The sequence below is a fragment of the Moschus berezovskii genome, chromosome 19 (assembly GCF_049115385.1).
Source record: "Moschus berezovskii isolate FMDL1 chromosome 19, NW_MosBer_1.0, whole genome shotgun sequence".
Classification (NCBI taxonomy): Eukaryota; Metazoa; Chordata; class Mammalia; order Artiodactyla; family Moschidae; genus Moschus; species Moschus berezovskii.
The window spans coordinates 66,710,823-66,733,103 of record NC_142478.1 but is presented as its reverse complement, the minus strand read 5'-3'; the positions used below and the strand labels follow the sequence as shown (position 1 = coordinate 66,733,103).

At 52.9% G+C, this 22,281-nt stretch overlaps 1 protein-coding gene across 6 annotated transcripts in view; it reads right to left on the bottom strand.

Annotated features, from left to right (window-relative positions):
• Positions 1–5,089: 5,089 nt before the first annotated feature.
• TRPV4 (transient receptor potential cation channel subfamily V member 4) overlaps positions 5,090–22,281 on the bottom strand; it is a 52,873-nt gene continuing 35,681 nt past the window's right edge. For 5 of the 6 annotated variants that reach the window (XM_055404758.2, XM_055404762.2, XM_055404759.2 and 2 more), the window contains 10 exons: positions 22,079–22,258; positions 20,500–20,658; positions 20,192–20,284; positions 19,860–19,933; positions 18,283–18,448; positions 17,976–18,042; positions 15,866–16,182; positions 14,439–14,566; positions 12,114–12,235; positions 6,051–11,426 (listed from right to left, as the gene is read on the bottom strand). In XM_055404758.2, the coding sequence (XP_055260733.1) occupies positions 11,269–11,426; positions 12,114–12,235; positions 14,439–14,566; positions 15,866–16,182; positions 17,976–18,042; positions 18,283–18,448; positions 19,860–19,933; positions 20,192–20,284; positions 20,500–20,658; positions 22,079–22,258 (1,464 nt within the window). In that variant the 3' untranslated portion in view covers positions 6,051–11,268. Of the gene's footprint in view, positions 5,403–6,050; positions 11,427–12,113; positions 12,236–14,438; positions 14,567–15,865; positions 16,183–17,975; positions 18,043–18,282; positions 18,449–19,859; positions 19,934–20,191; positions 20,285–20,499; positions 20,659–22,078; positions 22,259–22,281 lie in introns of those variants that run through there. The other variant, XM_088828266.1, reaches the window with a different exon arrangement.

The window sequence follows — 22,281 nt, the reverse complement described above, 5'->3', positions numbered from 1 at the left end:
AGGTGTGCTGTGCTGAGTCGCTTCAGTGGTGTCTGTCTCTCTTGTGGCCCCATGGACTATAGCCCGCCAGGCTCCTCTGTCCATGAGGATTCTCCAGGCATGAATACTGGAGTGGGTGGCCATGCCTTCCTCCAAGGGATCTTCCCCACCCAGGGATGATCCTGTGTCCCTTAAGTCGACTGCATTAGCAGGCAGGTTCTTTACCACTAGCGCCACCTGGGAAGGAAGCTTGTAAGGTAGGGGGTGTTCTAGAGGAAGCTGAGGCTCAGAGATGTGAAGCGACCTGCCTGAGGTCACACAGCAAGCCTGCAGAAAGTTGGGGTTCAAACCCCACAGCACAGACTCTTGTTCACATCCTGTCCCCTCCTTCCTCCCTGACCTGCTAGCCCAATGTCTGAACAGAGTGGAATGGGGGTGTCCCCACTCTGATTCAGGCCTGCCCTCTCATGCATGGAGCCCCTTCTGGATGCCTGGCATGGCAAGGTTCGGGGAAGAAGAGGGACAGAGGGGACACCCTGGATGTGACCTTGCAGTGAGGACATCCACCTCCCTAAGGCCAGGCCCCAGAGCCTGGCAGCACACGGAGGTTTCAAGAAGAGGCTGTGTCCAGGGCAGGACCCAGGCCCTTCTGAGCTGGGTCAGTGAGCCAGACATGTCACCAGGGCCTGAAGAGCAGGAGCAGGGGTCCGGCTGGGTGACAGGCTAGGTAAGCCATGACTGCGCGAAAGACCACTGGTAGTGGTTGTTTAGTCGCTAAGTTGTGCCTGACTCTTTGTGACTCTGTAGACTGAAGCCCACCAGGCTCTTCTGTCCATGGGATCTCCCAGGCAAGAATACTGGAGCGGGTTGCTATTTCCTTCTTCAGGGGATCTTCCTGAACCAGGGATCAAACCCATGTCTCCTGCACTGGCGGCTGCTGCTGCTAAGTCACTTCAGTCGTGTCCGACTCTGTGCGACCCACATAGACAGCAGCCCACCAGGCTCCCCCATCCCTGGGATTCTCCAGGCAAGAACACTGGAATGGGTTGCCATTTCCCTCTCCAATGCATGAAAGTGAAAAGTGAAAGTCAAGTCATTCAGTCGTGTCCAACTCTTAGCGACCCCGTGAACTGCAGCCTACCAGGCTCCTCCGTCCATGGGATTTTCCAGGCACGAGCACTGGAGTGGGTGCCATCGCCTTCTCTGTAACCTGCACTGGCAGGTGGAGTCTTTACCCCTGAGCCACCAAGGAAGCCCTAAGGCCATGGGGTGTGACCACAGACAGGATGCAAAGGAGCGCTGACACAGTGCTTTTCTGACCTCTTGTAACTGAGTCTCACAACGGCCCTTTCGGGTCATAATAAGATCATCCCCATTTTATAGATGAGGACACAGAGGATCTGAAAAACAGCCACAAGGAGAGTAAGAGGGAGGCGGGTTCTGGCATCAAGCCCCACACTTGGGGCCAGGCTGCCCCCAGACATTCTACCTTCACACATCTCTGAAGCTCACCAGGGGCATCGCAGCGCCCAGGGCTATCCAGCCCCTGGAGGGAGCATGCCCTGGGTACAAATCCTACCATAGGTACTTTAAATGACCCAGAACCAGTTCATCCCCAAAGAGGGCAATGCCAGAACCAAGGATGGAATTCAAGGAGACCACAGTGTGGGTACTTGGGAGAAGGGCAGGGCAGAGCAGGTGCAGCCCTGGGGGTGGCAGCCTGTGGCCTGGCTGCCCCCAGGGCTACCACTGCGGCCACCTCCACACCAACTCTAGGTAGCCCAGGTCCCCAGGTCCTGAGCCCACCAGCAGGCTCGCCAGGCAAGGGGACAGAGACTGCAGCCACCCTCCTGGCCAGGTCCCTCACATCCAGGGTGAGGACCCGTCCCCTATCAGAGGAAAACCTCCTGACCCCTCTGCAGGGCAAGTGAAGAGGCAAGCAGGTGGGGCCACGGAGCACAGCCAGTCCAGGCCTGACCCCAGGACCCAGCTCTGTCCTAGCACCAGCTCCCTGGGTGCCTTGGCCGGGTTTCTTCTCCCTGGGAGCTGAGGGAGCTGAGCTCAAAGGGCTCTCCAGCCTCATTAAAACCACGTAGAGGAGCAGTGCAGGTGATAACGATGTTGTCATCACTACAATTACCGACAGCCCTGTTACTGCAGGCAGACAGGCCCCAAGGCTCAGCGCTAAGTAGTAGGTAGGTCTCGCCACAGTTCAAGTGTACGTGGTATACTTGAGGCCAGCAAGACCAGAGAAGGCCGATCACTTTGCCTAACTTCACACAGTTCAGGATGGAGCGCAGAGAAGGGGCGGGCGGGGGCAAAACAGCGGCCTTCTGATTCAGAATCGAAGCTCTTAACTTCTATGCAGAGACTAAAACCACCACCGATCCCTGAACACGGCCTGTCTGGCTCCAGAACGTAGGTCCAGCGTTGGTTCGCACACCCTGCGCTGCTGGGACCTCCGGTGGGTGACGGAGGCAGAGAGGAGCCGCCGGCTCCCCCACCAGAGGTACCCGCCTTCCCTTTATAAAGACACTAGAAGCGTCTCCCTCTCTGGGTATCTGGGGTTCATCCCTAGTTAGAGCTGAGCTGTCTAGTCCCGTAGCCATGCGCTGGAACCACGTATATTACTACCACTTCCCATCATGACAACCGTTAGAAGGTCACTCCATCTTACAGAGGCCTCAGATGCGCGGGAGGGCTTCGGCAAACCTTTAAGTGCGGGGGACTCGCTCCGCAGCGCTGAGCTGCACCTGGGACTCCACGTGCCCTGCGCCTCTACCTGCGCTGTAGTGCGCATGCGCGTCCGAGTCTTTAAGTCTTTAAAGGGCCCGCGCAGTCAGTACGGGGCCTCCTTTGCTGGCTATTGGAAGGTGGGGCCCAGCCACGGTGGGTGGGCAAGCCCTGGGGAACAAAAAGATTTTTTTGTTTAAATCACCACTTGCTCACCAGAGAGCGGCAAGGGGAGAGGAGGAGGCAGGAGGCAGGCAAACTGGCCTGGCTCCCACAGACTCCATGTGTGGCCCTGGGCCTCAGTCAGAAGGAGCAGTGGTGGCATTTGAAGGGCTGGGACAGCATCAGGTGATGCATGACCAGGATGACAGGGCAAATCAGTGCTGTCAGTGGGACCTGCCCCCCCAAGAGCAGTGGGGCCCAGGGGTTCCAGTCCCAAGGCTGCCTCCCACCAGCATTTGGCAAGTGACTGAGCCACCTGTTTCTCAAGTGTAAAGTGAGTCTGCTATTACAAAGCATGTACCACATGCGGCTGAACATAGGAAAAGGGTAGTCAAGTCCGTGGGGCTTCCCTGGTGGCTCAGTGGTAAAGAATCTGCTTGCAATGCAGGAGACCTGGATTCAATCCCTGGGTTGGGAAGATCCCCTGGAAGAGGGTATGGCAACCCACTCCAGTGTTCTTGCATGGAGAATCCCATGGACAGAGGAGCCTGGCGGGCTGCAGTCTACGGGGTTGCAAAGAGTCAGACATAACTGAAGTGACTGACTAAGCAGCAGCAGTCAAGTCCTCTAGGCGGCACGGAGCCTGTTCTGAAGGTGGATTATTCCTGTCATCACCAGAGGCTGATTTTCACATTGGAAAGTGGGTTTCTAGGTTAAAAGAGTTTGAGAAATCAAGGCCTGGTTCACCCCCTCTCCAGCACCTTGGAGATGTATATTAGCATATTATTTGCACATGGATTTAATATGCTAAATCACATTAGATATTAAAGGTTCTCAAAAGTCCTGCAGGGGAGATGTGCATGCGTGCGTGCTCAGTCACTTCAGTCATGTCTGACTCTGCGACCCAGTGGACTGTAGCCTGCCAGGCTCCTCTGACCATGGGGATTCTCCAGGCAAGAATACTGGAGTGGGTTGCCATGCCCTCTTTCAGGGGATCTTCCCAAGCCAGGGATCGAACGCAGGTCGCCTCCACTGCAGGCGGATTCTTTACCATCTGAGCCACCGGAGAAGCCCAAGAATACTGGAATGGGTAGCCTATCCCTTCTCCAGAACTTCCAACCCAGGGTTTGAACCCACATCTCTTAGGTCTCTTGCATTAGCAGGCAGGTTCTTTACAACTAGCGCCACATGGGAAGCCCGCAGGGAAGATAGCCTTCCAGATTTAGCCCAGCATTTCCCTAACTTTTTCCTATCAGCTAAGTTTTTATTTGTTTCTGTTAGCATCCCAAGGAACAAACGGGACCTCAGGAAATACTGAGTCCTAATTTGTGTTGCAAGTGGGAGAACTACGTCTCCTCTTGTGCCTCAGTTTCCCCATCTGCAACACAAAGACTCCTCATGAGTTTGCGGCAAAATCAGAACTGGGCCCCAGACCTGCCCTGGAGTCGTTGGGCCTCACGTCCTAACTGGTCTTTGTCTGTGTTGAGCTGGGCTCCAAGGAGGGGAAAGGCCGCCAGGAAGAGAGAGGAAGCCCTCATCTGAGAGGCTGGGATGACGTCCTTATTCTGAAAATGAGAAAAGGGAGGTCCGGAGGAGGGAGGCGACTTGCCTGAGGGCACACAGCAACTAGCTCCCAGACTTCGCAGAGGCAGAGACTCCTTTCTCACCTGTGGGAGTGGTGACAGTGGGGTTTCCTCGGTCTGTAGCGTCAGCCTCACCTCATGGGGAGCTCACGCTAGGGGCTCCTCCTGGACCATGGCACCAGGTTCCAAGTTTCCCTAAGGCCTCCTCTGAGGAGGCTCCTGGGCGTGACTACAGCAGCCTCTGGTGGCCAGTCTCTACAATCAGCTGCCCCACCCTGTAGCAGCCCAAGGCAGATCTGTGGGATCCAGTGAGTATATCCTAGACTGTGGGGGTCTCAGATAAAGCAGGAGGCTCTCTGACATCACCGAGAACCTTGAGATGCAGAGATGACTCTGAGCTCAGATATGGGGACCTGGGTTTGAGTCCCAGCCCCACTTAACCTGCCCTGTTTTCATCTGTTAGAAACCATCAACAGCCTGTGGAAAAAACAAAAAGTCCTTGTGCTGCAGAAAGGCCAAATAGCTAAGACTGAAGAAAAAAAAAAAAATCCTGCCACCTCCCAGCAGAGGTCTCCCTCTAATACAGAGGGTTCAGATGCTGAGTCCACCACATCCAGGCTGTGTGTACTTAAGCAAATGCATTTACTTCATTGAGTCTCACTTTCTTCATGTATAAAATAGGCAGAAAAGTTTGTTCTTGTGTCTTCATGATTTTGGCAGAGTAATTGTAAACCCTGACTCATTGGTATAGATGAGGGAAAAAACTGCTATCTCAAACAATCATAGGAAACCCTAAGATAGGGTGGCTCCAGAGTTGGTTAATTCAGTAGCACAATGGTGAGATCAGGTACCCATGTCCTTTTCTTCTTTCTGCTCCACTAAGCCCCTTCATGATTACAAAATGGCTGCTACAGTTCCAGGCATCACACCCAGTCCTGATGGTGCCTAGCAAAAGAGAAGACAGTGTTTCTTATACTTCTCTTATTTCCCCCAAATTCCTCCTCCTTCAGCAGACTTTCTCTTTTGTCTCATGGTCCAGAACTCATTTACGTGGCTATTCCTGTACCAGTACCTAGTAAGGGAAATAGAATCACACTGGTGGGTGCGCCTGGGGAAAGCCCATGATCGTAGAACAGAGTGGAGAATTCTGAACAAAATGAGGTGCTGTGAATAAGGAAGAGAGTCTGACTTCCAGAGAGGCATCCACACCAATTCATACGTGCTCACACATAGTTCCTGAGATACGAATTCCAAACACTGAGCACAGCACCTAACACATGGAAGATGCCTTATGTGTGTCCATTTGTCCCCTCCTTTTTGTGTTTCCCTCTAAAGTCACAACTCCCAGCCTCTCCTGACCCAGCCTCCCGCCCTCCTTCCCTGGGGCCTGGGTCTCTACTGCCCAAGGTGGCTTCTACTCTGTCCTCTGGCTCCATCACCACCACCTCCTTTTGTTTCTGTCCCAAAAGGTTGGGATGAACAAGAACCTCCCCATTGTTCCCCAGGACTTCAGATTCCTAAAAAATAAAAAGCAGGAGGTGCTTGATTCTCATGCAAATGCTTTCACCAAGGAGTCAAAAATTAATACCAGTATGAACAGAGGCCTGGAGTATTTAATCACTCCATCCAAACAACCAAAATGATCCGAATACACCGTTATCCCGGCGAGGTGTAGAAAATTGACTGCCGACTACGACATTATTACATCGGAAATGTCAGGAGCATGTGAAAGCCAGGGGGAGATGAACAGTGTGGTTGAAAATGGCTTTTGATTTTTTAAAAAAATTCCCAGCATTCATCTAAAACAATAATAACAGCTAATAATAACAGGGCATGTAATAATGAACTATTCATAGGCATAAGAGGTAATTGTTCAATTAAGATCCGAGAGTTTCAAGAATGTCTTCTCTGATGGGGTCCCTTTGTTTTTGACTCTACTAGCACTAATTATTTCCCGGTAGTGCTTTAAACTTGGGATGAAAAAAGCCCTGCTGTCAAATATGACATACAAGTGCTTTATCATTATTAAATACACACGCATGCACATAATAAGAAATCCTTGTTGGGATAAAGTTAGGGGTATGTTCAAACTGACAGTCTCCGGGGTTCAGCATTAGCGATAGGAGACAGCCAGGGTCTTCACTCACAGCAGAAGTGATCTGGCCTCACTAACTCTCACCCCTCCAGGCATCAGAGTGTTTTTCTCTCTGGCATGAGGAGAATACCTGGGTTCAAATTCCGCCTCCACCACTTACCAGCCGGGTGCCCTGGGCACAAGTCTTCCCCTCTCTGAGCCTCTGTTTCCCCATCTAATAACATGGAGTGCAATGGACATTCAGGTTTTTGCAGCCTGATCAGGTTCCAGTTACTCTTTTTTCTATTGTCTGTATTCGTTAGCTATTGCCACAAAATTGATGACTTGCACTTAAACAAAATCACAAAAACTCAATGGCATACAAAAAAAAAAAAAAAGTTTTTGGTCCCATGTTGGTTGGGGGCCCTCTGATTTCTGTGAGGTTTGCCTGGGATGACACAGCTCTGTTCCCCGTACCTTTCATCTTCCTAGGTGCTGGCCTCAGCTGGTCTACTAACACCCCATTGGTTAGAACAAGTCCTGCTCTGCCCACAGTGGAAAGAAAAAGTGGTCCTGGAAAGGAATGGCTAAAGGGGAGAGTCAGGGCCACTGCTGCAGTCTAGCACAAGTATCAGCATTCCAACTTTCCTCAGGGTCTCTCTCCCCCAATCCTCAGTCCCTATGGTCCTGGAGAAGTCAATATCATCCCTGGTTCTAGCTCTGCCTTTCAGAAATTCTGAGCCTCAGGTTTTTCTCCATAAGGAGAGATTAGTGTTCAGTTCAGTTCAGTTCAGTTCAGTCGCTCAGTCGTGTCCGACTCTCCGCGACCCCATTAATCACAGCACACCAGGCCTCCCTGTCCATCACCAACTTCCGGAATTCATTCAAACTCATGTCCACAGAGTCGGTGATGCCATCCAGCTTAGTGTTAGGAAGGCCTTAAAAGCTCAGAAGCATCAAACAGAGACCACATCATAATCAGGAGGGATATTTTCCTCTAAGCAATTCTATGGTCAATGTGTCCCCTGAAAATATTTTGACCTACCACCAGTTCACGCCCTGTCCTTTGAAGGACATTGGCAAAGATCATCATTAGGATCTTACAGGAACAAATAAAATCTCAACGGCTGGAAATTCCCCTGAAACAGCTTTTGAAAACCTTACAGAAAATCAACACCTACACCATCAAATTATTTAGAAAATCACAATTGAAAAAGTTGCTATCTATTTAGCTAAAAATCTTCCCAGAGGAAAAGTCATAGCCTACAATGATTTCATTATTTTAAAAGAATGCATTCTGCATTCACCTCAATAATTTATGGAATCTTTTTGAGTTAAGAGGGTGTTTTGATTTTGTAGGCTAACCCATCACAAAACTCCTAGAGAAATGACCTCCTTATGGCCCCAGGATAAGTCACAGTCATGTTCCGTGACAATGTTGCCTACCTTCCAGTGGAAAGATGGGGTGGCGGGGAGGGCATCTGATGGCTGCAGAGGCAATAGTGGTTTCCACATCCTCCTTTCCCACAGAACCGAGACCTGGCTGGGGAAACTTTCTTTCTCTATATTGCTTTCTACTGCTTTAGGACAACTGCTGCTTCCAGCCTGCTGATTGGCTGAAGCATGGGCCACATGACACAATTCTGGCCAATAATACAAGAGGGAACGTTGGCTGGGGGACTTCAGGGAAAACATCTCTCACAGAAAGAGACACGGGAAGTACCACTTGTCCTTCATCTGGATGCCACTGAACAACAAAAATGTGGGTTGCTCGGTCGTGTCCAACTCTTTGCACCCCCATGGATTGTAGCCCGCCAGGCTCCTCTGTCAATAGAATTCTCCACGCAAAAATATGGGAATGGGTTGTCATTTCCTTCTCCAGAGGATCTTCCCAACCCACAAATCGAACCCGGGTCTCCTATGTGGCAGGTGGATTCTTTACCATCTTAGCCACCAGGGAAGCCCTGGATGCCTGTGACTCTGGGTGAAATGCCTGAAATAATGGCTCTATCTTGTGTCTTTGACGTAGACCCATGGCTTCCCTGGTGGCTCAGACAGTAAAGAATCTGCCTCCAACATGGGAGACCTGGGTTCGATTCCTGGGTTGGGAAGATCCCCTGGAGGAGGGAATGGCAACCCATGCCAGTATTCTTGCCTGGAGAATCCCCATGGACAGAGGAGCCTGGTGGGCTACAGTCCATGGGGCCACAAAGAGTCAGACATGCCTGAGTGATTAAGCACAGCACATGTGAGGAAAAAGCCAGCACACTTGCTGGGTGGTGACTAGCACAGTGCCTGATAAATGCCTGCAGGAATAAATGAGCTGGCAGAACCCTCAATCCCAGAGACTGAATTAACAAGACTTACTGCCCTCCCTAACTTGGGACACCTTGCTGAGATAATTATTCTTTTCTTTAAGCCAATATAAGTCTTCTGTGACTTGCTGCCCCAAACATGTTAGTGTTCAGTATGAACGCCACAACCACAATTCTCTCTTCTTTGAAAAGCCCAGGGAATCACTTGACCTTCACAAAGTCAGCGCCCATTTTACAGATGAGGACACCGAGTCTCAAGAGTTTAGGAACTACCAACCATTTCGCAGAAGCCTTGGCTCAGCCAGGGAGGGTATCCCATCCCCCAGATAGGACTGGCTCAGGCATGACATGTGACCCACGTCCATCCAAACAGAATGGCTCTTGGGACCTCCATTAAGAATGCTGGAGGGCTTCCCTGGTGGCTCAGTGGTAAAGAACCCGCCTGCCAATGCCAGAGACACGGGTTCCATTCCTGTCTGGGAAGATCCCACATGCCACAGAGTAACTAATCCTGTGCGCCACAGCTACTGAGCCTGTGCTCTAGGGCCCACGTGCTGCAACTACTGAAGCCCAAGTGCTAAAGTCCATGCTCCGCAACAAGAGAAGCCACCACAATGAGAAACCCGTGCACCGCTACTAGAGTAGCCCCCACTAACCACAGCTTGAGAAAAGCCTGTGCAGCAACAAAGACCCAGCAAAGCCGAAGATAAATAAATAAAATTATTTAAAAAAAAAAGAATGCTGGAATGAGGAAGCAAGTAGCCTTGGGAAAAGCTGGGTCATCTGTGGACCGCAAGGGCAGCCCATCAGCCCCTGGAAGCCAACGTAAAGGGAGACGGAAAGAATGGGTCTGTGTGAAGGCTGGTGCCCCCCCAGCCACCCTCAGTGGTAATACAATGAGTCTCCCCTTCATTCTCCGCTTCATTCCACTAGCTGAACAGACTCCCATCCTTCAAGTAACTGGCATCCTTCTGACAGACAGGGAACATGGAGGCCCAGAGAAGTGATGTGGCCTATTGTCGCTGTTTGGGCAGAGGGGGCAAAGCCGGGCCTTCAGACCCCACGCCTTGTGTCTCCCGCTGCAGCTGTCCTTGGCCAGGTCCTCCAGAGTCCCAAGCTCTTCTCAACTGAAGCTTCAGATGGGCCCTAAGACTGGGTCCAAGCCAGGACCGGGGACCTGGGAGGTCAGAGGGAAACCGGCTGGCTGCGGATCCATCCAGGGTGGAGCAGCAGGATCAGGTATTTGGGGGGCCCCTTCTCATGCCCGGGGGCTTGGAGCTGCCCCAGGGCTGGATCAGCAGTGGGGTGTGACCTGGGGAGAACAGCGGCCCTTGGAAGGGAAGCTCCAGCTCGTGTTCAGGGCTCCGCTGGCGCATGGTCCCAACCAAAGGCTCTCTCGACTCCAGTGGGCCCCGCTGTCCTTGTTAGGCTGCTCTCCCCTTCACCATCACCCCACTGGACACCGGATGGCTCACCTGCCTCTGTGGCTGTCATCTCCGCCTCTGCTCTGCCCCTCCCAGCTGCTTGCCTACTCCCCCTGAACCCGCATCACTCTGCCATGATGAGCTTTACCATCTCCCCACTGGCATCATTTTTCCCCACCAACGACATCGCCTCTCCCAGTACCTCCGGAGACTTAACTGTCTCCCCACAGCACTGCTATGCCTCCACCAGCACTCTCCTCACTCCCTTCATCTCTACCTCCCTATCACACCCCAAGCTCACCCCCATCTCTCAGTCACCACCGCCCCCCGAGTCCAGCCCCTCCAGCCATCACCCTGAACACTGCCTTGGTTGTAACTCCTGTCCCGCCTTCTTATCCCCACCCTAGCCCCAGCCACAGGGGCATCTCTTCGCTCACCCGTCTCCGCGCTGTCTTCCCCCCAATGGCTGCTACCACTGCCCCCACCAGCTTCCCCACCGTCTCCACCATCAGTGAACATTTATTGAGCACCGACAATCCCAGACCCACCCGGGGCCTGGCCCCTCATCAGAGCCACCGCGCTTCAGCCCAGGGTGGCCTGTGCAGCCGGCCCTGCACCTGGGACGGGGTCCTGGGGCCCCGGCCAGGCTCCAGTTCGGGGTGGGGGGTTGGGCCACTTTCCTGAGAGCAGAGCAAATAAATAAATGAAGAGGCAGGGGGCTGAGTCCCGGTGGGCGGAGACCCTGGTGTCCCTTACTGTGACTCCATGGGAGTGAGACAGGCGACCAGGCGTCCTGTGCCCGGGCCAGGGAGGTGGGGCGGGGTGGGCAGGAGCCTGGGGACCAGAGGGTCCTGGGGCCTCCCCGGCATCTGCCTGGCCCTCACCTCTGGGGGTCGAAGGAGGGTACGGGGCGGGGCACACCCCAGTGGGGGGCACCTCTGAAATGCAGCTGGACTGGAAATGGGCGGCGGAGGGGACCCTGCTCCTGCCCGCAGGCCCTAGAGCGGGGCGTCCTCAGTCCTCCACTTGGGGGGGTAACTCTGCTGGTGGCCGTCGCAGCTGGGGTTCCCCATGTTGTCCAGCGGCACCACCACCTCGTCCGGGTTGGAGTTCTTGTTAAGCTCCACCACGCGGGGCACCACTGAGGACCAGCGATCTATAGTGAGAGCGGGGGAGGGCGAGGTGAGGGTGGCCAGAGAGCGCATGCACATACGTACTGAGCACCTTTGGTGTACCGCGCACGCAGCAGTGGTCAAAAGGAAAAGGAAAGCGAAGTCGCTCAGTCGTGTCCAACTCTTTGCGACCCCATGGACTGCAATCTACCAGGCTCCTCCGTCCATGGGATTCTCCAGGCAAGAGTACTGGAGTGGGTTGCTATTTCCTTCTCCAGGGGATTTTCCCGACCCAGAGATCGTACCAGGGTCTCCCGCACTGTAGGTAGACACTTTACTGTCTGAGCCACCAGGGAAGTCAGTGCTCTAAAGGGGAGGTATATTATCCCCATTTTACAGAGGTGGCAACTGGAACTCAGAGAGGTCATGGAGCCCACCTCGGAACACACAGGAGTAAAATGAAAGAATCAGAATTCGAGCCCGGGTCAGGAGGCCTGCGAGCCCAAGGCCTCCCGACTGTGCTTGGCTGAGTGGAAGCCAGGGTCCAGGCTTTCAATGGCAGCAGAGGAAGCTCGGCGGCCAGCCCATCACACCCTCCCATTCTACAGACGTGAATACTGAGTCCCAGGGAAGGGACAGGACTGCTCCAAACAAAACGGTGCTGAGGATGACCGGGGCTCCCCCTCTGTGCCCCTCAGTGTCCCCCGCACCCCCCCGACCCCCCAACTCACCCCTCCGGAGGCGGCCCACGGTGTGTGAGAAGCCATAGTACTGGTAGTTCTCGTTCTTGCCGGGGTCCTCGTTAATGATGCCCAAGTTCTGGTTCCAGTGAGACCAGTTTACCTCGTCCACCCTGGTGGGGCCACAGCAGACAGAGGGTGGGTCAAAGAGAGGCCCCTGCCCAGAGACAGCACCCCTTTCCCACCCCCAGGCAGCCTCCAAGCTCCAGCCTTCCAGCACACCCTCCTACTCTTTTTTATTCTTTTTTTAAATTTTTTAAAAAGTTATTATTTATTTATTTATTTATCTGGCTGCACCAGGTCTCAGTTGCAGCACTTGGGATCTAGTTCCCCAACCAGGGATTGAACCCAGGTTCCGGCAGAGTCTTTGCCTCTAGATCACCAGGAAAGTCCTTGTTTGTTCATTTTTTAATTTCTGATAATATATATAGACAGATAGATAAAACATAAAATTTTCTATTTCACTTTTTCTTCTTCTTTTTTTTGGCCTCTATACTTGGCTTGCAGAATCTTAGTTCCCTATCCAGGGATGGAACCCGGGACCTGGCAGTGAAAGCTCAGAGTCCTAACCACTGGACCACCAGGGAAGTCCCTCACCCACTTTAGAGTGTACATTTCAGTAGCATTAAATGCATTCCTAGGATTGTGCAGCCATCACCACTACCTAGTTCCAAAACCTTTCCATCACCCCAAACAGAAATTCTGTACCCATTAAGCAGTAACTCCCCATCCCCCTTCCCACCAGCCCCTGGCTACCTCTGTGCTACTTTCTGTCTCTATGGATTTATCTATTCTGGACATTTCGTGTTAAGTAGAATCATTCAGTACGTGGCCTTTGTGTCTGGCTGCTTTCACTTAGCATCAGGTTTTCAAGATCCATCCACAATGTAGCCTGCATCAGTACTGCATTCCTTTTCATGGCTAAATAGTTTCCCATTGCCTGCAAAGACCTTATTTGTATGGCTATATACCCATTCATCTGTGGATGGACATCCTCTTTCTTGATATTCTCACCCTTATAATTTAGACACCCTCATAAAGTCAGGTTATAGAGCCCAAATGGGCTGGAGATAACTTCTACTGTTTTAAAATATTTATTTGGCTGCACTGGGTCTTAGCTGTGGCCAGTGGGATATGTGACCTTCATTGCGGCATGCGGGATCTTTAGTTGTGGCATGCAGGATCTTGTTCCTGGACCAGGGATCCAACCCGGGCCCCCTGCATTGGGAATGAGGAGCCTTAGCCACTGGACCACCAGGGAAGTCCCAATTTTTACTTTCTAAAATTCTTTTTAAGTTATTTTTATTCAATTTCCATTTTAGGAGGGGAGCAACTGCTATGGGTCAGGACCCAGCAAGGAAGATACATCCTTTGCTCCCATTTTACAGATGAGGAAACTGAGGCTTGTTGAACTATTTGTCCAAGGTCACAAAGGTGTTAGATCACAGTCAAGACTTGAACTTTGGATCCAGAACAGGGCTGTGCAGTGGGGACTGTCATAGTGGAAACTGACTTTGCTTGATTCCAAGCATGATGCTGATGCTCCATGCTGGCAACCACATTACAAAGAATGAGTCCTCGTTAAAGAAAAGATTCTCCCAGGGGTTCCTCCTAAAAAGCTGGCATTCCCCATGCATCTGGCTAACACCCCAAGTCCTGGAAGCTGCTGATAACTCAGTTTCTCCATTTCAATCAAAGCCCTGAGGGGACTTGCCTGGTGGTCCAGTGGCTAAGTCTGCACTCCCTATGCAGGGGGCCCAAGTTCGATCCCTGGTCAGGGAACTAGATCCCACATGTAGCAACTAAGAGTTTGCATGCCACAATTAAAGATCCTGCAAGCTACAACTGAGGGATCGAAGATCCTGCAGGCCACAACTAAGACCCAGGGCAGGCAAATAAAATTTTATCTATTTAATTTTTTTAATAAATATTTTTTAAAAATCGAAGCCTTGAAACTCATTCCATTGTATCACCAACAGAGGGTGGTGCCATGGGATAAACATTGCCTCTGAGTCTGCCTCCTCCAGCAAAGGAGAGAGCAGTAACACCGGCTGCTTTGGGGTGTCTGCCCCCATGTGCATTGGGGGCTGGCCGGGCATATCTCACATGCCAACCCATCTAATATGCACAGCTGGCCAAGAGAGTGATGCTATGTCCCCACTTCACAGATGAAAAAACCAAGGCTGAGAACTGAACCCACAGGATCAGCCAGTGGAACTGAGCTCCGGTCAGGCCCCTGGGGGCCTCAATGGCTCAGAAGTGGCAATGGGTAGAACACATAAGGAGGCCTGGTGGTCTCTCCCAAGCCGGCTTCACCTGAAGCACCACCTGCGGTCTGGAGTGCCGTCCGAGCTTTTGCCCACGGTCACCATCTCGCCGGAGCGGAAAGCCTTCCTCAGGAACACAGGGAAGGAGCGCTCGATGTCCAAGATGGTGGTGGCCCACTGTGGGGAGAGAGGGTGGGCGGGCAGCGGGTGAGCCACGCCCGGCTTTGCCTAACTGTTCTCAAGGCAGGAATGATGCAGAAAACCAGGCTTTCTAGCTCCCATCACCCCTGCATTAAAGACTCAAACACCCACAGGCGCATGGCCAGAGAAAATGAAAGGGTCAGCAGCCTGTGCCCCAGGACACCAGGCGTCCCCTCGGTGCTGGGCATCCCCAAGGAGGGGTGGGGACTGGGGCAGACCATGGGGTGCAGGAGACCCCCACCCCGTGTAAACGGGGCAGCCACCTCTCATCCATCCAGGAATGTGGGCCCGCCTTGCCAGGCTTCCAACTTTTCAAGAAAGGTCAGAAATCTGAATTTTTCTATGAAATCTCTCAATTAAAATTTTTTTGCATTAAGTTTTAAAAAAATGTATAGTGATGCAGAAAACAAATAAATCTTTGCTGGTCAAATCTAGCCCACAGGCTGCGAGTTGGCATGTTATGAGTTACATCCAGCAGGGAAACTGAGGCCTGGGGGAGGAAGCGGTAGGGATAAAGGGTAAGAGCAGGTCCGATGGTCCCCTGAGACCCAGACCTGGGGGGAGGACCTTGTGGAGTTGTTTTTCCTCACTGCGCCATTTCCTGAAAATGCACCAAGTCACGGTAAGTGTGGGTGCTGCCTTCCCGGGCCTCGTGGTAAGGCTGTTTGTTGGGAACCCGGGTTCTTGAACTGCCTGCAGCCAGGCAGGCTGTGACACCATCCCCCCAGGAACTCTGCTCCCTAGGCTTGAACAGAAGCCTGCGGGAAACAAAGGCAGCAGCTCCCCAGTACATCCACACCCAACCACATCTGCTTGGAGTGGGGCGAGGGGAGGTAGTGGGAGTGGGGAGCCCCTCTGATGAGGATGCTGATGCTTCCCGGCTCCGGGGTGGCCTGCTCCCATGCCAGCCTGGTGTCTTGGGCTGTGCTGGGGCACAGAAGCTGCCCCTGGGCTCTGTGCGGAACCCCCACTGAAATGTGAGGCTCTCTGAGCATTTCTGGTACCCAGAGCGCTCCCTCCCTGGAGCTGGGGGGATTGCATCCCAAGAATGGGACTACAAGGGAAGCTGAGCTGCTGGTCAGGCAAGAAGCCACCAGAAATGCGCTAGGCGGCTCCGGGAAACAGACCTGCAGGTTTCACCGGTGCCCATTAAACAGACAGGGAAGTGGAGGCAGAACGGGATGCTGCGGCTCGCCCAGAGCACCAAGCCAAGGAGGCACAGCAGGCCAGGCGGCCCCAGGGGCAGAGCGGCCGGTGGGGGGCGGGGGGACTCACCTGCAGCTTCCAGATATGCTTGCTCTCCTTGGACACCTGGCCCACCGTCTCCCCCATGAGGGCGATGAGCATGTTAAGGAGCAGCACGAACGTGAGGATGATGTACGTGACCAGCAGGATGATGAAGACCACGGGGTACTTGGTGCTGCTCAGCATCTCCAGGTCGCCCATGCCAATGGTGAGCTTGAAGAGGTCCAGGAGGAAGGTGCTGAAGGTCTCGCTGTCGCGGCATGAGGGGTAGGTGGGCACCGTGCAGTTGGCGTGGTCCTCGTTGCACACCTTCAAGTTGGCACACGGGTTCAGGAGCGAGACCAGGGCTGCGGGAGGGACGGCAGTGACGGTCACGGAGGGTGAGGGGGGCAGGCCCCTTCCCATTTGATGGAGGGGAACACTGAGGCCTGGGGAGGGCAGGGAGGCTGGCCTAAGGTCACCCAGAGTGGAAACCAAGCCAGTGGTTGAATCTGGGTCCCCCTACACGCAAAGCCTTTGCTCTTTCCACAAACTCTTATTAACGAGGAAGAGGGTCCCAGGACTCAGTCTAGGGGTTCTCAACCGGGGATAATTTGCCCCCTAGGGCACCTTTGGCAGTTTTAGGGACATTTTTGGTGTCACAAGTGGAGGAGGGACACTATGCACACCTACTAGGTCATGACCAGGGATGCTGCCAAACATGGCACCATGTACAGGACAGTCCCCACCACGGAGAACGGTCTGACCCCAAATGTCCACAGTGCCCAGGCTAGGAGAACCTCACTGAGCTGACTGTTCTTAGAGGTCCTGGGAGTCTGGGATGCCAGCATTCCAGGGGCAGACTCGCTCTTGTGTTCCTGTTTCCCAGCTCACAGCAGCACAGAAAGGCAGGCAGGAAAGTGAAACTAGGTACCAGCCTTGACTGCCCCCCGAGCTGTACTCACTAAAGCCGTCACCCCCTCCAGACATCAGCTAATTGTGGTGCTCAGCCCTTCCCATGAAGCCCAGATGAAGCCTCCGAGTCCTGCTCCCTTTTGGATCCTGGGCATCGGATGGCTGGTCATTCGTCCCTTGGGGACCAGCCCAACAGCTTGATTACCTTCCCCAACCCTGGTCCCACCCCCATGGCCTGTGCCACTGAGGTCCCAAGGCATCGTGATATCAAGGAGACAGCCTAGTAGAGGCTTTGTAGCTCCTGCCACCAAGAGGGTAGAGTCTATTTCCACACTCTTTGATTATCACTCTTTTTATTTTTTGGCTGTTCACATGATATATGGGATCTTAGTTCCCAGACCAGGGATCAAAGCCACGCCCCGTGTAGTGGAAGCCCTGAGTCTTAACCACTAGACCACCAGGGAGTTCCCCTGTCTCCCCACTCTTTGAATCAGGCTGAGCCTTGCTTTGGCCAATAAGGTGCGAGAAAGAGAGTGACGCTGTGCCAGTCAGTGACCTCGAACCCTTCTGCTCATACCTCAGACCACCGTGTGACCAAGTCCAAGCTAGCTGGCTAGAGATGAGTGACCCCGAGGAAGACAGCAAAGTCACCTCCAGTGGATGCCACCCCTGGCTACACAGCTGCAGCCAATCTGCCAGCGAGCACAGACACAGGAGCCCAAATCTGGCCCAGGTCAGCACAAGCACCCAGCAGACCCATGGACTTGAGCATAATAATAAATGGCTCTTTGGGGGGCTTCCCTGGTGATTAAGACTCCATGTTTCCACTTTAGGGGGCACAGGTTCAGTCCCTGGTTGGGGAACTAAGATCCCACATGCTGCAGGACAATAGCCAAAAATAAAAAGGGTGGTTGTTTAAAGTCATTATGTTTTGGGGTGGCTTCTTTTGCCACAGTAGCTAAGATGACAGTTTTACCGTTTCCTAGCTTTTGAACTTGGGCACCATTATATAACCTTATTTAATCTAAGCCTCAGTTTCCTTAATTGTAAAAAGTCATTAGAAACGCACTTCCTTTATAGACTTATTGGGAGGATTAAACGAGACAGGGATGGGAGAGGACTTGGCTCAATGCCAGGCACACAGTGAGAACCCTACAAATGCTGGATATTCTCCTCCATACACCATGACGGCTGCTCCAGCCCTGGTACCACCCCCACCAGGCACACCTGGGCACCCGGGGCTCACCTGACGCGTAGCCGATCATGAAGAGCAAGTAGACCAGCAGGAAGCGGAAAAGGTCTTTGAAGAGGATCTAGACAGCCCAGTGGGAATACGGAGACAGAAATGAGACACGTGGTTTCTCGTTTTTCCCAGCTCCTCATCCCACACCTTCTCTCCAGCTCCACCCTGCCCCGCCCCATGTCCAGGCTCTGCCCACTGCACCCACACTGTCCTGAGGCCTCAGGGCCAGCGGCATGGTCTGTGCATATGTGGTGTGTGTGGCTCCCTCCAAGGACACACAAAAGTCCAGGGGGAACCGCCTGCCCCGTACCTTCTGGATCATGATGCTATAGGTCCCCGTCAGCTTCAGCCCACGGGTGAAGTAAAGGGCATTCATCCAGCCCAGGACCAAGGCAAAGACCATGACGGCCAGGTACGCCTCAATCCCCGCCAGGTAGAGGGCCGCTGAGACAATCACCAGCACGGAGTAGATGAAGCTACAGGGCAGCAGAGACCACGAGAGAAGCCAGAGGGGAGGGGGGAAATGAGACCCTGGACGGGGAGGCAGGCCCCCAAGCCCTCTAGGTACTAGGACATCCCGATGACACCCAGAAGAGAGACCATGAGACATGTGGCTTCACGGGGTTCCCCAGCATCCTCTTAACCAGAATCCTCAGTTAACTGGCAACTGGGCTTCCCTGGTGGCCCAGTGGTTAAGAAGGCGCCTGCCAATGCAGAGGACACGGGTTCAATCCCTGGTCCGGGAAGATGCCCCAGGGCAATTAAGCCTGTGTGCCACAGCTTCTGAGCCCGTGCTCCACAAAAAGAGAAGCCACCGCAAGGAGAAGCCCACACATCACAACTAGAGAGTAGCCCCTGCTCGCTGCAACCAGAGAGAGCCTGCATGCAGCAACAAAGACCCAGTGCAGCCCAAAAAATTAAATAAATAATTATTGAAAAAATTAATTGGCAACTGATGTGTGTGTAATTGTCCTGGGTCCCTACCAGATCCCAAAGTGATGTCCTTTGGAGTTGCTAGAGGAAGATTCAGTAGTTCTCAGTGGAGATTTTGTGACTAAGTGAAATTTCTTTTTTTGCCCTACCATGTGACATGTGAGATCCTAGTTCCCCGGCCAGGGATCAAACCTGTGCCCCCTGCAGTGGAAGCGTGGAGTCCTACTCCCGCCCCGCCGCACCCCCACCAACAGAATGTTCATTGTTCTCTGCTGCTAAGTCACTTCAGTCGTATCCGACTCTGTGTGATCCCACAGACGGCAGCCCACCAGGCTCCCCCGTCCCTGGGATTCTCCAGGCAAGAACACTGGAGTGGGGTTGCCATTTCCTTCTCCAATGTGTGAAAGTGAAAAGTGAAAGTGAAGTCACTCAGTCGTGTCTGACTCATAGCGACCCCATGGACTGTAGCCTACAGGCTCCTCCGTCCATGGGATTTTCTAGGCAAGAGTACTGGAGTGGCTTGCCATTGTTCTCTAACTCTAGGAAAAAGGGAAAATATGTAACACACATGCATCAATCCATCCTGTGCCCCAGGCAGACATCATTAATCAATTCCAGCACTCTTTCCCAATGAACGCAGACAGACACAGCCTTAAGATTCTTAAAATGGGTATTCCTGGCAGACATTAGCAATCAATCACAAGTGTAAGAGGTTAAATTTATTTCTACCCACGGCGCATACAGTGATAACTCTCTAGCAACCAGAATCTTGCTTTAACCAGAGGACTCTCTTACTTGACAACGGCCTGACTTTGGGCTACAGTAGCTGATCAGGCTGGGTGAGTTCACTCTTAATAAGAGTTACACACACCCCCTACCACCAAACCTCAAGGATGACCCTCCCAACCCCACCTTCCTCACCCAGAAGCTGCCACCCCAGGGACCTCTACTCACTAGAGTAGCTGGAAGGAGCCATCGATGAAGAGAGAGTTCACTCCAGGGCATTTCTTCATGAACAAGTCTTTGATCTGGAGGAGGGGAGGGGGCGGGTGAGAGAGGTGGAGTCAGCAGAAGTGTGGAGCGGACAGTGGAGCGAACAGAGGTGAAGGGGGACTTCCCTGAAGGTCCAGTGGTTAAGACTCGGCACTCCCAATGCCAGGGGTACGGGTCTGAGCCCTGGTGGGGGAAGTTCCCCATGCCATGGGGTGTGGCCAAACATTAAACAGATTAAAGAGGTGGAGAGAGAGGAGGTTCCAGGCAGGGTAAGGCTGGGGCCAAGTGCTCACGTTGGTGAAAAAGAACAGGATCCCAGTGAAGAGCGTGATGATCTCACCGGCCAGCCTCAGGTAGTCCACTGTGGTGCGGTAAGGGTATGGCGGCTGGGGGTGCAAGGGGCACGTAAGTCCTCACCCAGCCCCTCCAAATCCAGATGTTCCCCAACAGCCCAACCTCTGGGTCCCGTGGAGACTCCTCCCTCCCCCCTCCTCCCCCCAGGCGTGGGGGGCACCTTCCCACCCTGTTCCAAGCCTTCTCCAGTCCCCCCCACAGGGGACCCAGCTGTGCCCCAGCTGCTGCTGCACTCGTGGTCACTCACAGTGCCCTCCAGAGGCTGGTAGTAGGCAGTGAGGGTAAAGATGGCCATGGCACACAGATAGGAGACCACGTTGATGTAGAAGGAGACGGCCCCGAACTTCCGCCACTTGTCCCGCAGTAGTTCGTTGATGGGCTCCACGGCCAGCATCTCGTGGCGGTTCTGTAGGGGAGCAGAGTGAGCAGGCGGTGGACAGGCTGACTCCAGTATGCCTTCCCCCACTCTCTGCCCCGAGAGCTCTTTCTCCTCCTGACCCATTCTTCAGACACCCAGACTTCTGGGCTCAGCATTTGAGGCTCTGCCCAGTTCTGTCCCAGCTTATCTTTCTAGCCTGTTCTAGACACATAGAACCCAGAGCTAGAAAGCTCCTGAAAGAACATCTATTCCTGTGGTCCCCAAACTCTAATCAGTGGATGTTGCCAAGTTTCTGGCACCAAAATCACCTATGGAGCTTGTTAAAAAACATAAATCCCTGGGGACTTTCCTGGAAGTCCAGTAGTTTAGACTCCGAACTCCCAAGGCAGAGGGCATGAATTAGATTCTCTAGTCAGGGAACTAAGATCCTGCATGCTGCAGCCAAAAAATTTTTAGTGCAAATAAATAAATAAACCCCTGGGTTTCAACCTCAGACATTCTGATTCAGGAAGTGGGAACTGGGAAATTTAGCCCCAGGATGATAAATACTTGACTCACCACAATTTTCCAAGTCTGAACCCAGGACAGACAGCAATAATTGAGTTCCACACAATAGTTCTCTATACAGTTTCCTGGGCAGACACTACCAATCAATCAGAGTTTGCAGCAGAGATGCTAAAACCTACCACCACTCCCAGTTTAAATCAGGTTGGTCACTGATTTGAAAGATGAGGGAAGTGAGCTCCGGTATGAGAGGGCATCTGTCCAAACTCACAGAGCCGGGGCTACAAGGAAGACCTTCTGTATGCAGGCCCCAGGGCTTTCTGCCGCGTTTGTGCAGCATCCTGTCTCTTTAAGGACTTGAGTTTCTTTATCATCAAGGATATGTGCAATGATGTAGCCACAGAGATGTCACTGCAATGTTGTTCCTGATAGTTAAGTGCAGAAACAAACTCAAATGACCAAGAATAGAGGAATGGTTAATTAGAACGTGGTACATTTCCATGCAGCAATGATGCTGCAGAAGGATATTTAATGGTGCAGAACGATGTTCATAAAATACTGCTAAGTTAGAAAGAGAGCTTTTAAAAACTTCATATAACAAATGCTAATGATAATAGCTGACACATAATGTTCACCCTATGCCCGGCTGTTCATTTGGTCCTCCCAGCAACCCAATGGGAAATGCTCTATTTTTATCCACATGGTACCAAAGAGGAAGCTGGGACTCAGAGAGATTGGGGAGTTTGGCCTGAGTCACACAGCATGTCAGTTACAGCGCCCAGATCCTGAACCAGTCCTGCGTGCCCCTGAAGTCTGACCCTTACAATCCTGCCATTCCCCCACCCCCCGCCGTGCCAGATGCCATTCTGGGCACTCGGTTGGCCTCTTCTATTGCACCCAGTCCACAGACTCACTGCTCTGGCCCCTCCTGCCCTGCGCCCACCTCGATCTTGCTGTTGTACACCAGGATCTCCAGCACGGAGGTCTCCTCTCCACACGTGTCCAGGGAGGAGAGGTCGTAGAGTGAGGAGTACACCGGCCCATAGGCCCAGTCCTTGAACTTGCGTGACAGGTGCCTGGTGTCCTCGTCTGTCACCTCTCGGCGGATGATGTGTTGGAAGATCTGTGTGCGGGGAGGAGGATCAG